At 46.8% G+C, this 17189-nt stretch overlaps 1 protein-coding gene across 5 annotated transcripts in view; it reads left to right on the forward strand.

Moving 5' to 3' along the window:
* The window catches only part of LOC5508390, a 133768-nt gene that overhangs the window by 59311 nt on the left and 57268 nt on the right, over positions 1 to 17189 (forward strand). For all 5 annotated transcript variants that reach the window (XM_048731302.1, XM_048731301.1, XM_048731300.1 and 2 more), the window contains exons 40-45: positions 18 to 214; positions 1143 to 1364; positions 2119 to 2232; positions 15612 to 16011; positions 16483 to 16739; positions 16960 to 17151. In XM_048731302.1, coding sequence (XP_048587259.1) covers positions 18 to 214; positions 1143 to 1364; positions 2119 to 2232; positions 15612 to 16011; positions 16483 to 16739; positions 16960 to 17151 — 1382 coding nt within the window. The remainder of the gene's footprint in view (positions 1 to 17; positions 215 to 1142; positions 1365 to 2118; positions 2233 to 15611; positions 16012 to 16482; positions 16740 to 16959; positions 17152 to 17189) is intronic.

Raw genomic sequence — 17189 nt, forward strand, 5'->3', positions numbered from 1 at the left:
TGCCCATTTTTCTCCAGACTCATGTACTTCACTGCGGGTTACGTCCAAACTGCAATCTACAAGTCCCACATGGATGGGAGCAACATGCAAGTAGTCATGACTCTCCGCAACAACTCCGAGCCATGGGGACTGGCACTAGACCGAGCGAATAACAGACTTTACTGGTCCACGAAAATAGATAGAAGCATACACTACTTGGATCTTTCTCTCCCGTGTAAGTAGAAATAGTGGTCATGTCTCAGAGCTATCCGTTCGAAATACAGTAGTAGTACAGTTTAACGCGAAACTAATTTCTTCAGTACTTTTTACTTGAGAAAACGTAAACTTTTAGTATAATGAATTAAAAACGCCTTCTGAAGTGAAAGCGCCTCCGCATCCTAATGTTTTATTAATTGTTTTTATTTTCGGCCATATTGGATTCAATTGTCAGCCATATATTTTGGTGTCGACCAAAAAAGATTCTGTTGCCGCAAAAATAGATTCTAGCTGTACAAGATTCTGTTGTCGGCCATATTGGATTCTGTTGTCGTCTGTATTGGATTTTGTTGTCGGCTATATCGGACTCTGTTGTCGACCATATTGGATTCTGTTGTCGGCAATATTGGACTCTGTTGTCGACCATATTGGATTCTGTTGTCGGCTATATTGGACTCTGTTGTCGGCCATATTGGATTTTCTTGTCGGCCATTATGATTCTATTGTCTGCCATATTGGATGAGATTCCATAAGGAAATATATAAGAAAACTGGCAAAGGCTAGTGCTGCACTTGTGGTACGCGCGAGTTCTTATCTCGGCTCCGAATGGGGAGACCACCTATATCTTGGTTTGTAGGAAAAAAAGCTGTTATGCAACAGCTGAACTATTCAATTTCATCAAAAAACTGTTATGCAACAGCTGAACTATTCAATTTCATCATAACAGCAATTCAAATTTCGCGCCCTATTTTTATGTTAATTTTATACATAAGTACATAGTATATAAGATAGTATATAAGTGATGGTAGTAATATATTCTTAATAAATCTCCTGACAAGTGGGCAACAACGAAACAGGCTTGTAGAGATGAAACGGTAGTTTGCGTGTTTTTTTCCTACAAACCAATATTTTTTTACATTGTTTTACAACTTTAAAAACTTTTTCAGCTCCAAGTGCTCAGAAGGTTATTTCAAATCACGTGATAAACCCATTTTGGATGGTCGTCAGTAAAGGTTACTTACACTGGACCGAGGTGAACGCCGCGGACTGGGGCGAGATCTACCGTGCCGATCTGGCGCCTGGGGCTAATCACGTGACCGAAATCGAGGTTGGGGACTTGTTCCAGCCTCTAGGAATTGACGCCATCGATGGACCTTACAGCGTGACAGGTGAGAAATGCGTGACCTCACAGCCAGCCAGGTGAGAAATGCGTGACCTTACAGCCAGCCAGGTGAGGAATACGTGACCTTACAACCAGCCAGGTGATGAATGCGTGACCTTACAGCAAGCCAGGTGAGGAATGCGTGACATTACAGCCAGCTAGGTGATGAATGCGTGACCTTACAGCAAGCCAGGTGAGGAATGCGTGACCTTACAGCCAGCTAGGTGATGAATGCGTGACCTTACAGCAAGCCAGGTGAGGAATGCGTGACCTTACAGCCAGCCAGGTGAGGAATGCGTGACATTACAGCCAGCCAGGTGAGGAATGCGTGACCTTACAGCAAGCCAGGTGAGGAATGCGTGACATTACAGCCAGCCAGGTGAAGAATGCGTGACCTTACAGCAAGCCAGGTGAGGAATGCGTGACCTTAGAGCCAGCCAGGTGAGGAATGCGTGACCTTACAGTCAGCCAGTTAGGGAATGCATGACCTTATAGCCAGCCAGGTGTGGAATGCGTGACTCTTGGAATGCCTGTGTCTTCAGGAATACGTGATTTTAGAAATTTGTGGCTCTCTGAATGCGTTTCTCTAGGAATGCGTGACTCTAGGAATGCGTGTCTTTATAAATTCGTTACTATCAAAATACTCGTATTAATATGAGTATCACCCTGTGAAAAGAGTTAATTGTGTAGGGTTGCCATTAGCAACACTATCAAGGGATTTGATTAGGATTAAGTTTTCTAAAGCATGCATATTTTTTTAGCCAATGACGTATGCCAAGCCTGCAGTGAATGTGAACAAGTGTGTCTGCGAGCTCCATCCACTCATACGTGCTCATGCACCTTCCTGTATGGGCTGGGAAATGACAACAACACATGTAAGTGGTGTGAACCATAAGCCCAGTCCACACACACGTGCTCAGTACCATGCTACCCTTGTGAGGAGTATCAACCCAATCCACACACACGTGCTTATGTACCGTCCTACCCTTGTAAGGGGTATCAACCCAATCCACACACACGTGCTCATGTACCGTGCTACCCTTGTAAGGGGTTCCACACACACGTGCTTATGTAAAATACTACCCTTGTAAGGGGTATCAACCCAATCCACACACACGTGCTTATGTACCGTGCTACCCTTGTAAGGGGTATCAACCCAATCCACACACACGTGCTTATGTAACATGCTACCCTTGTAAGGGGTATCAACCCAATCCACACACACGTGCTCATGTACCGTGCTACCCTTGTAAGGGGTATCAACCCAATCCACACACACGTGCTCATGTACCGTGCTACCCTTGTAAGGGGTATCAACCCAATCCACACACACGTGCTCATGTACCGTCCTACCCTTGTAAGGAGTATCAAACCAATCCACACACACGTCCTCAGTACCATGTTACCCTTGTAAGGGGTATCAACCCAATCCACACACACGTGCTCAGTACCATGCTACCCTTGTAAGGGGTATCAACCCAATCCACACACACGTGCTCATGTAACATGCTACCCTTGTAAGGGGTATCAACCCAATCCACACACACGTGCTCATGTACCATCCTACCCTTGTAAGGGGTATCAACCCAATCCACACACACGTGCTCATGTACCATGCTACCCTTGTAAGGGGTATCAACCCAATCCACACACACGTGCTCATGTACCATGTTACCCTTGTAAGGAGTATCAACCCAATCCACACACACGTGCTTATGTACCATGCTACCCTTGTAAGGGGTATCAACCCAATCCACACACACGTGCTCATGTACCATCCTACCCTTGTAAGGGGTATCAACCCAATCCACACACACGTGCTCATGTACCATGCTACCCTTGTAAGGGGTATCAACCCAATCCACACACACGTGCTCATGTACCATGTTACCCTTGTAAGGAGTATCAACCCAATCCACACACACGTGCTTATGTACCATGTTACCCTTGTAAGGAGTATCAACCCAATCCACACACACGTGCTCATGTACCATCCTACCCTTGTAAGGCGTATCAACCCAATCCACACACACGTGCTCATGTACCGTGCTACCCTTGTAAGGGGTATCAACCCAATCCACACACACGTGCTCATGTACCATGTTACCCTTGTAAGGAGTATCAACCCAATCCACACACACGTGCTTATGTACCATGTTACCCTTGTAAGGAGTATCAACCCAATCCACACACACGTGCTCATGTACCATGCTACCCTTGTAAGGAGTATCAACCCAATCCACACACACGTGCTTATGTACCATGTTACCCTTGTAAGGAGTATCAACCCAATACACACACACGTGCATATGTACCATGTTACCCTTGTAAGGAGTATCAACCCAATCCACACACACGTGCTTATGTACCATGTTACCCTTGTAAGGAGTATCAACCCAATCCACACACACGTGCTTATGTACCATGTTACCCTTGTAAGGAGTATCAACCCAATCCACACACACGTGCTCATGTACCATGTTACCCTTGTAAGGAGTATCAACCCAATCCACACACACGTGCTCATGTACCATGTTACCCTTGTAAGGAGTATCACCCCAATCCACACACACGTGCTTATGTACCATGTTACCCTTGTAAGGAGTATCAACCCCATCCACACACACGTGCTCATGTACCATGCTACCCTTGTAAGGGGTATCAACCCAATCCACACACACGTGCTCATGTACCATGTTACCCTTGTAAGGAGTATCAACCCAATCCACACACACGTGCTCATGTACCATGTTACCCTTGTAAGGGGTATCAACCCAATCCACACACACGTGCTCATGTACAATGTTACCCTTGTAAGGAGTATCAACCCAATCCACACACACGTGCTTATGTAACATGCTACCCTTGTAAGGGGTATCAACCCAATCCACACACACGTGCTCAGTACCATGCTACCCTTGTAAGGGGTATCAACCCAATCCACACACACGTGCTCATGTAACATGCTACCCTTGTAAGGAGTATCAACCCAATCCACACACACGTGCTTATGTAACATGCTACCCTTGTAAGGGGTATCAACCCAATCCACACACACGTGCTTATGTACCGTCCTACCCTTGTAAGGGGTATCAACCCAATCCACACACACGTGCTCATGTAACATGCTACCCTTGTAAGGAGTATCAACCCAATCCACACACACGTGCTTATGTACCATGTTACCCTTGTAAGGAGTATCAACCCAATCCACACACACGTGCTTATGTACCATGTTACCCTTGTAAGGGGTATCAACCCAATCCACACACACGTGCTCATGTACCATGTTACCCTTGTAAGGGGTATCAACCCAATCCACACACACGTGCTCATGTAACATGCTACCCTTGTAAGGGGTATCAACCCAATCCACACACACGTGCTCATGTAACATGCTACCCTTGTAAGGGGTATCAACCCAATCCACACACACGTGCTCAGTACCATGCTACCCTTGTAAGGGGTATCAACCCAATCCACACACACGTGCTCATGTAACATGCTACCCTTCTAAGGCGTATCAACCCAATCCACACACACGTGCTCATGTACCGTCCTACCCTTGTAAGGGTTATCAACCCAATCCACACACACGTGCTCATGTACCGTCCTACCCTTGTAAGGGGTATCAACCCAATCCACACACACGTGCGCATGTACCGTCCTACCCTTGTAAGGGGTATCAACCCAATCCACACACACGTGCTCATGTACCGTCCTACCCTTGTAAGGGGTATCAACCCAATCCACACACACGTGCTCATTTAACATGCTACCCTTGTAAGGGGTATCAACCCAATCCACACACACGTGCTCATGTACCATCCTACCCTTGTAAGGGGTATCAACCCAATCCACACACACGTGCTCAGTACCATGCTACCCTTGTAAGGGGTATCAACCCAATCCACACACACGTGCTCAGTACCATGCTACCCTTGTAAGGGGTATCAACCCAATCCACACACACGTGCTCATGTACCATGTTACCCTTGTAAGGAGTATCAACCCAATCCACACACACGTGCTCATTTAACATGCTACCCTTGTAAGGGGTATCAACCCAATCCACACACACGTGCTCATGTACCATCCTACCCTTGTAAGGGGTATCAACCCAATCCACACACACGTGCTCAGTACCATGCTACCCTTGTAAGGGGTATCAACCCAATCCACACACACGTGCTCATGTACCATCCTACCCTTGTAAGGGGTATCAACCCAATCCACACACACGTGCTCATGTACCATGTTACCCTTGTAAGGGGTATCAACCCAATCCACACACACGTGCTCATGTACCATGTTACCCTTGTAAGGGGTATCAACCCAATCCACACACACGTGCTCAGTACCATGCTACCCTTGTAAGGAGTATCAACCCAATCCACACACACGTGCTCAGTACCATGCTACCCTTGTAAGGGGTATCAACCCAATCCACACACACGTGCTCATGTAACATGCTACCCTTGTAAGGGGTATCAACCCAATCCACACACACGTGCTTATGTACCGTGCTACCCTTGTAAGGGGTATCAACCCAATCCACACACACGTGCTTATGTAACATGCTACCCTTGTAAGGGGTATCAACCCAATCCACACACACGTGCTCATGTACCGTGCTACCCTTGTAAGGGGTATCAACCCAATCCACACACACGTGCTCATGTACCGTGCTACCCTTGTAAGGGGTATCAACCCAATCCACACACACGTGCTCATGTACCGTCCTACCCTTGTAAGGAGTATCAACCCAATCCACACACACGTCCTCAGTACCATGTTACCCTTGTAAGGGGTATCAACCCAATCCACACACACGTGCTCAGTACCATGCTACCCTTGTAAGGGGTATCAACCCAATCCACACACACGTGCTCATGTAACATGCTACCCTTGTAAGGGGTATCAACCCAATCCACACACACGTGCTCATGTACCATCCTACCCTTGTAAGGGGTATCAACCCAATCCACACACACGTGCTCATGTACCATGCTACCCTTGTAAGGGGTATCAACCCAATCCACACACACGTGCTCATGTACCATGTTACCCTTGTAAGGAGTATCAACCCAATCCACACACACGTGCTTATGTACCATGTTACCCTTGTAAGGAGTATCAACCCAATCCACACACACGTGCTCATGTACCATCCTACCCTTGTAAGGCGTATCAACCCAATCCACACACACGTGCTCATGTACCGTGCTACCCTTGTAAGGGGTATCAACCCAATCCACACACACGGGCTCATGTACCATGTTACCCTTGTAAGGAGTATCAACCCAATCCACACACACGTGCTTATGTACCATGTTACCCTTGTAAGGAGTATCAACCCAATCCACACACACGTGCTCATGTACCATGCTACCCTTGTAAGGAGTATCAACCCAATCCACACACACGTGCTTATGTACCATGTTACCCTTGTAAGGAGTATCAACCCAATACACACACACGTGCTTATGTACCATGTTACCCTTGTAAGGAGTATCAACCCAATCCACACACACGTGCTTATGTACCATGTTACCCTTGTAAGGAGTATCAATCCAATCCACACACACGTGCTTATGTACCATGTTACCCTTGTAAGGAGTATCAACCCAATCCACACACACGTGCTCATGTACCATGTTACCCTTGTAAGGAGTATCAACCCAATCCACACACACGTGCTCATGTACCATGTTACCCTTGTAAGGAGTATCAACCCAATCCACACACACGTGCTTATGTACCATGTTACCCTTGTAAGGAGTATCAACCCAATCCACACACACGTGCTCATGTACCATGCTACCCTTGTAAGGGGTATCAACCCAATCCACACACACGTGCTCATGTACCATGTTACCCTTGTAAGGAGTATCAACCCAATCCACACACACGTGCTCATGTACCATGTTACCCTTGTAAGGGGTATCAACCCAATCCACACACACGTGCTCATGTACCATGTTACCCTTGTAAGGGGTATCAACCCAATCCACACACACGTGCTCAGTACCATGCTACCCTTGTAAGGGGTATCAACCCAATCCACACACACGTGCTCATGTAACATGCTACCCTTGTAAGGAGTATCAACCCAATCCACACACACGTGCTTATGTAACATGCTACCCTTGTAAGGGGTATCAACCCAATCCACACACACGTGCTTATGTACCGTCCTACCCTTGTAAGGGGTATCAACCCAATCCACACACACGTGCTCATGTAACATGCTACCCTTGTAAGGAGTATCAACCCAATCCACACACACGTGCTTATGTACCATGTTACCCTTGTAAGGAGTATCAACCCAATCCACACACACGTGCTTATGTACCATGTTACCCTTGTAAGGGGTATCAACCCAATCCACACACACGTGCTCATGTACCATGTTACCCTTGTAAGGGGTATCAACCCAATCCACACACACGTGCTCATGTAACATGCTACCCTTGTAAGGAGTATCAACCCAATCCACACACACGTGCTCATGTAACATGCTACCCTTGTAAGGGGTATCAACCCAATCCACACACACGTGCTCAGTACCATGCTACCCTTGTAAGGGGTATCAACCCAATCCACACACACGTGCTCATGTAACATGCTACCCTTCTAAGGGGTATCAACCCAATCCACACACACGTGCTCATGTACCGTAGTACCCTTGTAAGGGTTATCAACCCAATCCACACACACGTGCTCATGTACCGTCCTACCCTTGTAAGGGGTATCAACCCAATCCACACACACGTGCGCATGTACCGTCCTACCCTTGTAAGGGGTATCAACCCAATCCACACACACGTGCTCATGTACCGTCCTACCCTTGTAAGGGGTATCAACCCAATCCACACACACGTGCTCATTTAACATGCTACCCTTGTAAGGGGTATCAACCCAATCCACACACACGTGCTCATGTACCATCCTACCCTTGTAAGGGGTATCAACCCAATCCACACACACGTGCTCAGTACCATGCTACCCTTGTAAGGGGTATCAACCCAATCCACACACACGTGCTCAGTACCATGCTACACTTGTAAGGGGTATCAACCCAATCCACACACACGTGCTCATGTACCATGTTACCCTTGTAAGGAGTATCAACCCAATCCACACACACGTGCTCATTTAACATGCTACCCTTGTAAGGGGTATCAACCCAATCCACACACACGTGCTCATGTACCATCCTACCCTTGTAAGGGGTATCAACCCAATCCACACACACGTGCTCAGTACCATGCTACCCTTGTAAGGGGTATCAACCCAATCCACACACACGTGCTCATGTACCATCCTACCCTTGTAAGGGGTATCAACCCAATCCACACACACGTGCTCATGTACCATGTTACCCTTGTAAGGGGTATCAACCCAATCCACACACACGTGCTCATGTACCATGTTACCCTTGTAAGGGGTATCAACCCAATCCACACACACGTGCTCAGTACCATGCTACCCTTGTAAGGAGTATCAACCCAATCCACACACACGTGCTCATGTAACATGCTACCCTTGTAAGGGGTATCAACCCAATCCACACACACGTGCTCATGTAACATGCTACCCTTGTAAGGGGTATCAACCCAATCCACACACACGTGCTCATGTAACATCCTACCCTTGTAAGGGGTATCAACCCAATCCACACACACGTGCTCATGTAACATGCTACCCTTGTAAGGAGTATCAACCCAATCCACACACACGTGCTCATGTAACATGCTACCCTTGTAAGGAGTATCAACCCAATCCACACACACGTGCTCAGGTAACATGCTACCCTTGTAAGGAGTATCAACCCAATCCACACACACGTGCTCATGTAACATGCTACCCTTGTAAGGGGTATCAACCCAATCCACACACACGTGCTCATGTAACATGCTACCCTTGTAAGGAGTATCAACCCAATCCACACACACGTGCTCATGTAACATGCTACCCTTGTAAGGAGTATCAACCCAATCCACACACACGTGCTCATGTAACATGCTACCCTTGTAAGGGGTATCAACCCAATCCACACACACGTGCTCATGTAACATGCTACCCTTGTAAGGGGTATCAACCCAATCCACACACACGTGCTCATGTACCGTCCTACCCTTGTAAGGAGTATCAACCCAATCCACACACACGTGCTTATGTACCATGCTACCCTTGTAAGGGGTATCAACCCAATCCACACACACGTGCTCATGTACCATGTTACCCTTGTAAGGAGTATCAACCCAATCCACACACACGTGCTCATGTAACATGCTACCCTTGTAAGGGGTATCAACCCAATCCACACACACGTGCTCAGTACCATGCTACCCTTGTAAGGGGTATCAACCCAATCCACACACACGTGCTCATGTAACATGCTACCCTTGTAAGGAGTATCAACCCAATCCACACACACGTGCTTATGTAACATGCTACCCTTGTAAGGGGTATCAACCCAATCCACACACACGTGCTTATGTACCGTCCTACCCTTGTAAGGGGTATCAACCCAATCCACACACACGTGCTCATGTAACATGCTACCCTTGTAAGGGGTATCAACCCAATCCACACACACGTGCTCATGTACCGTCCTACCCTTGTAAGGGGTATCAACCCAATCCACACACACGTGCTCATGTACCGTCCTACCCTTGTAGGGGGAATCAACCCAATCCACACACACGTGCTCATGTACCGTCCTACCCTTGTAAGGGGTATCAACCCAATCCACACACACGTGCTCATTTAACATGCTACCCTTGTAAGGGGTATCAACCCAATCCACACACACGTGTTCATGTACCGTCCTACCCTTGTAAGGGGTATCAACCCAATCCACACACACGTGCTCATGTACCGTCCTACCCTTGTAAGGGGTATCAACCCAATCCACACACACGTGCTTATGTACCATGTTACCCTTGTAAGGGGTATCAACCCAATCCACACACACGTGCTCATGTAACATGTTACCCTTGTAAGGGGTATCAACCCAATCCACACACACGTGCTCATGTAACATGCTACCCTTGTAAGGGGTATCAACCCAATCCACACACACGTGCTCATGTAACATGCTACCCTTGTAAGGGGTATCAACCCAATCCACACACACGTGCTCAGTACCATGCTACCCTTGTAAGGGGTATCAACCCAATCCACACACACGTGCTCATGTAACATGCTACCCTTGTAAGGGGTATCAACCCAATCCACACACACGTGCTCATGTACCGTCCTACCCTTGTAAGGGGTATCAACCCAATCCACACACACGTGCTTATGTAACATGCTACCCTTGTAAGGGGTATCAACCCAATCCACACACACGTGCTCATGTAACATGCTACCCTTGTAAGGGGTATCAACCCAATTTACACACACGTGCTCATGTACCATGCTACCCTTGTAAGGGGTATCAACCCAATCCACACACACGTGCTTATGTACCATGTTACCCTTGTAAGGGGTATCAACCCAATCCACACACACGTGCTTATGTACCATGTTACCCTTGTAAGGAGTATCAACCCAATCCACACACACGTGCTCATGTACCATGTTACCCTTGTAAGGAGTATCAACCCAATCCACACACACGTGCTTATGTACCATGCTACCCTTGTAAGGGGTATCAACCCAATCCACACACACGTGCTCATGTACCATGTTACCCTTGTAAGGGGTATCAACCCAATCCACACACACTTGCTCAGTACCATGTTACCCTTGTAAGGGGTATCAACCCAATCCACACACACGTGCTCATGTAACATGCTACCCTTGTAAGGGGTATCAACCCAATCCACACACACGTGCTCATGTACCATCCTACCCTTATAAGGAGTATCAACCCAATCCACACACACGTGCTCATGTACCATCCTACCCTTATAAGGGGTATCAACCCAATCCACACACACGTGCTCATGTACCATCCTACCCTTATAAGGGGTATCAACCCAATCCACACACACGTGCTCATGTACCGTCCTACCCTTATAAGGAGTATCAACCCAATCCACACACACGTGCTCATGTACCATCCTACCCTTATAAGGGGTATCAACCCAATCCACACACACGTGCTCATGTACCATCCTACCCTTATAAGGGGTATCAACCCAATCCACACACACGTGCTCATGTACCGTCCTACCCTTATAAGGGGTATCAACCCAATCCACACACACGTGCTCATGTACCATGTTACCCTTGTAAGGGGTATCAACCCAATCCACACACACGTGCTCATGTACCATGTTACCCTTGTAAGGGGTATCAACCCAGTCCACACACACGTGCTCATGTACCATCCTACCCTTGTAAGGGGTATCAACCCAATCCACACACACGTGCCCATGTACCGTCCTACCCTTGTAAGGGGTATCAACCCAATCCACACACACGTGCTCATGTACCGTGCTACCCTTGTAAGGGGTATCAACCCAATCCACACACACGTGCTCATGTACCGTCCTACCCTTATAAGGGGTATCAACCCAATCCACACACACGTGCTCATGTACCATGTTACCCTTGTAAGGGGTATCAACCCAATCCACACACACGTGCTCATGTACCATGTTACCCTTGTAAGGGGTATCAACCCAGTCCACACACACGTGCTCATGTACCATCCTACCCTTGTAAGGGGTATCAACCCAATCCACACACACGTGCCCATGTACCGTCCTACCCTTGTAAGGGGTATCAACCCAATCCACACACACGTGCTCATGTACCGTGCTACCCTTGTAAGGGGTATCAACCCAATCCACACACACGTGCTCATGTACCATCCTACCCTTATAAGGGGTATCAACCCAATCCACACACACGTGCTCATGTACCCTCCTACCCTTGTAAGGGGTATCAACCCAATCCACACACACGTGCTCATGTACCGTGCTACCCTTGTAAGGGGTATCAACCCAATCCACACACACGTGCTCATGTACCGTCCTACCCTTGTAAGGGGTATCAACCCAATCCACACACACGTGCTCATTTAACATGCTACCCTTGTAAGGGGTATCAACCCAATCCACACACACGTGCTTATGTACCATGCTACCCTTGCAAGGGGTATCAACCCAATCCACACACACGTGCTTATGTAACATGCTACCCTTGTAAGGGGTATCAACCCAATCCGAAAACACACACGTGCTTATGTAACATGCTACCCTTGTAAGGGGTATCAACCCAATCCACACACACGTGCTCATGTAACATGCTACCCTTGTAAGGGGTATCAACCCAATCCACACACACGTACTCAGTACCATGCTACCCTTGTAAGGGGTATCAACCCAATCCACACACACGTGCTCAGTACCATGCTACCCTTGTAAGGGGTATCAACCCAATCCACACACACGTGCTCATGTACCATCCTACCCTTGTTAGGGGTATCAACCCAATCCACACACACGTGCTCAGTACCATGCTACCCTTGTAAGGGGTATCAACCCAATCCACACACTCGTGCTCATGTACCGTCCTACCCTTGTAAGGGGTATCAACCCAATCCACACACACGTGCTCATGTACCGTCCTACCCTTGTAAGGGGTATCAACCCAATCCACACACACGTGCTCATGTAACATGCTACCCTTGTAAGGGGTATCAACCCAATCCACACACACGTGCTCATGTACCATGCTACCCTTGTAAGGGGTATCAACCCAATCCACACACACGTGCTCATGTAGCATGCTACCCTTGTAAGGGGTATCAACCCAATCCACACACACGTGCTCAGTACCATGCTACCCTTGTAAGGGGTATCAACCCAATCCACACACACGTGCTCATGTAGCATGCTACCCTTGTAAGGGGTATCAACCCAATCCACACACACGTGCTCAGTACCATGCTACCCTTGTAAGGGGTATCAACCCAATCCACACACACGTGCTCAGTACCATGCTACCCTTGTAAGGGGTATCAACCCAATCCACACACACGTGCTCATGTAGCATGCTACCCTTGTAAGGGGTATCAACCCAATCCACACACACGTACTCATGTAGCATGCTACCCTTGTAAGGGGTATCAACCCAATCCACACACACGTGCTCAGTACCATGCTACCCTTGTAAGGGGTATCAACCCAATCCACACACACGTGCTCATGTACCGTCCTACCCTTGTAAGGGGTATCAACCCAATCCACACACACGTGCTCATTTAACATGCTACCCTTGTAAGGGGTATCAACCCAATCCACACACACGTGCTCATGTAACATGCTACCCTTGTAAGGGGTATCAACCCAATCCACACACACGTGCTCATGTACCATCCTACCCTTGTAAGGGGTATCAACCCAATCCACACACACGTGCTTATGTACCATGTTACCCTTGTAAGGGGTATCAACCCAATCCACACACACGTGCTCATGTACCATGCTACCCTTGTAAGGAGTATCAACCCAATCCACACACACGTGCTTATGTAGCATGCTACCCTTGTAAGGAGTATCAACCCAATCCACACACACGTGCTTAGTACCATGCTACCCTTGTAAGGGGTATCAACCCAATCCACACACACGTGTTCATGTAACATGCTACCCTTGTAAGGGGTATCAACCCAATCCACACACACGTGCTCATGTACCGTCCTACCCTTGTAAGGGGTATCAACCCAATCCACACACACGTGCTCATGTACCGTCCTACCCTTGTAAGGGGTATCAACCCAATCCACACACACGTGCTCATGTAACATGCTACCCTTGTAAGGGGTATCAACCCAATCCACACACACGTGCTTATGTACCGTCCTACCCTTGTAAGGGGTATCAACCCAATCCACACACACGTGCTCATGTAACATGCTACCCTTGTAAGGGGTATCAACCCAATCCACACACACGTGCTCATGTACCATCCTACCCTTGTAAGGAGTATCAACCTAAAAAAGGTGTGGGGGTGAAACTGAGCCGAAGAATTGACGTTTTATGGTCACAGTCTGGATAATAGGGCGTAGGGAAGTCTCAATTATTCTTGTATTTGTGTGTGTGTGTGTGTGTGGGGGGGGGGGGGGGGTGAGGGAGGAGAGATAATAGCCTTTTTACGTACTTTGTAAAATTCCCACTACTGGGTGTAGGTACTCAACTTACCGCCGCCTCCGCCCTTAGCACCGACCACGCCTAGATTAACCTAAAGGAGGGAGACCATATTGATAAACGATTCCTCAAAGTGTATTTGACCTCACCGACCTCTTGTATCTTTATTTTCTCACATAATGTACAATCACGCAACAACAAGTACTAGTAATATAATATATAGATTTAGGCATTGCCTAAAAGCGGCGCTCCAAACGAACAAATCTTTGCTTATTTTCACTTTTGACGACGTCAAAGATTTCACAGATCACGCGGCCAAATTGTTATACCCCCTTCCCCCAACCTTGACATCTACATGACACATAACAAGTTCAGTTGTCATACGATGTTTCGGCGTCAGGGTAGTTTTACTTTTAGTGCCGTCATCGATGCCGTCACGTGACATCTCATTGCACCCTACTTGAAACATACATACCGATACTACCGAGTTTGGTTGTCACACGATGTTTCTTTCATTTAATATATATTTTTTTTATTTTGTTGACGTAGAAGCATAGTTTTGCTTTTGGTTTCACAACCAAACTTGGCAGGTGTCATGTTTGTGTCAAGGGGGTCACGTGATTTGTGGCGTCATCGATGACGTCACAAAAAACAAAAATTATTCCGATTTCATCAAGAACAAAAACACCCATATCTCATGAACGAAACACCATATGACAAGCAATCTTGGTTTGTGTCATAAAGGTGTCAAGGGTATCGGGGGTGTCGGGGGTGCACCGATATGGTCACGGGCAAAACGCGTTAAAATTAGACGAAGGGTTCCAGTGAGTGCAAACACAAAAACACAAAAGCCAAATTGTTGCAGGTTTTAACCGTAATTGTCAGGTTTAAAAAAAAAAAAATAGAAATCCTGGATAGCGCAAAGGTGTATTCCTTTTTTTACTTGGGAGACGTATTGCAAAATTATCGCAAAGTGTACGGGCGGGTGGGCTTGCGACCCCAGGGTACCCTTGTGGTGACCAAAAAACTCAGTCGCATAGTTATATAGCATTTCTCTATAGCTATGGAGCTCCGCGCGAGACGTTTAGTTGAAGCAGCCAAGATGTTCTATATAAGAGATATGAATTGCTTGTTTCAACTAGGTCTCCTCAAGGATTACATAATAGTCGCCGACAACTTTAGTCCAAGAATCCTTGCTGTACCTTGGAATGCGAACAACTCCAATGAGCAAACGACAGTCAGTCTCAAAGATCGCTCCAATCCGTTTGCCGTAGAGTGTGATCCAACAGACCAGCGAATCTACTTCACGGATGACATCCATAGACGCTTGGGGAGGGTCTTCTTGAACGGCTCATCGGATGAGACGCTGTTCACCGGACTTGGTTCAGTACATAACCTGGCCCTGGACCATGTGGGTCGCAAGGTCTATTTCACAGATTACAATAGTGGCGGTCTGTGGGTCTGTGAGCTTGATGGAACAAATGCCAAGAAACTAAAAACCATGGATTATCCATCATCTTTGGAAGTTGACTCGAAAAACGGGTAAGTATCAGTATCTTTTTAGAGTTTTAAATCTTAGTCGACGCGCATTCTTGGTGCTAATTGTTTAGGACACTTGCACGGTTATGATGTTATTCTTTTGTTATTTTGGATGAAAGACCATGAAAAGCTCCGAAAAAACATCTAGGCAGATTAAATCAGCTTTCCTTTGCTGGAAAAAGCTTTTGACGACTCAATTATTATGACAATGACGAAGATGATGATAGTGATGATGATGGTGATGACGATAATGACGATGATAATGATAATGATGATTATTGTGATGATTATGGTGTTGATGGTGGTGACGATAGTGATGATGATGGTGATGATGATGATGATGATGATGATATTAATGATGATGATGATATTGATGATGATGATGATGAAGATCCCTCTAACTCATAATTATATCCTGAATTTAATTCTGCTAATTACAATTACGTATGATAACAACAAGTATTTGTTTTCCAGTTATCTATACGTGGCCACAGAGGAGGGTAGCTACTATGACTACAAAACCGTTGTCTATCGTATGGACATGGACGGAGAAAACCAGATCCCTATTCGCAAGTGGGAGCCTGGTTACTTTTACGCGCCTAGCGCGATGAGGCTCGACCACAGCACCAATACCCTGTACATGGTGGGTTGGCACGACGCGTATATCGACTACATCGACCTCGCAAATGTTAACCAGGCGAACGCCAATACCCCACCCTCAAGGATTACAGGTACCTTGTTATTGATGTTTTAGTCAAATACAAGGAAGATAGAAGGCTTTAATAGTGACTGTGTAAATACAGATATTTCTCCACACAGTTTACAATTATGTATGTGGGTTTGTGTGTAATTACGGTCACCGTTTAGCGTCCAGCAGTTTCTTTACGTCCCCAAATATAGGCTAATTGCATTGGTTTCCTTTGTCATCTCTTATGTTTGTCTATTGCCCAGGTTATGGATTGTATCTGTACTTACCTGAAGGCCTTGCTATCACGCCTGATCGCATTTGCTGGAGTGATCAGTATTCAGAAACAGTAAATTGCATACCAAAAGTGAACCCCGAGGGCAAGACCGTCACCCCTATCATCAAAGGTCTCTCAGGAGCAAAAGGCATGCATTTCTGCAAGGCGCAAGGAACTATAGGTAAGTTATCAAATGTAAAGGGTGAGCCATATACATGT

Source organism: Nematostella vectensis, chromosome 8 (genome assembly GCF_932526225.1).
Source record: "Nematostella vectensis chromosome 8, jaNemVect1.1, whole genome shotgun sequence".
Lineage (NCBI taxonomy): Eukaryota > Metazoa > Cnidaria > Anthozoa > Actiniaria > Edwardsiidae > Nematostella > Nematostella vectensis.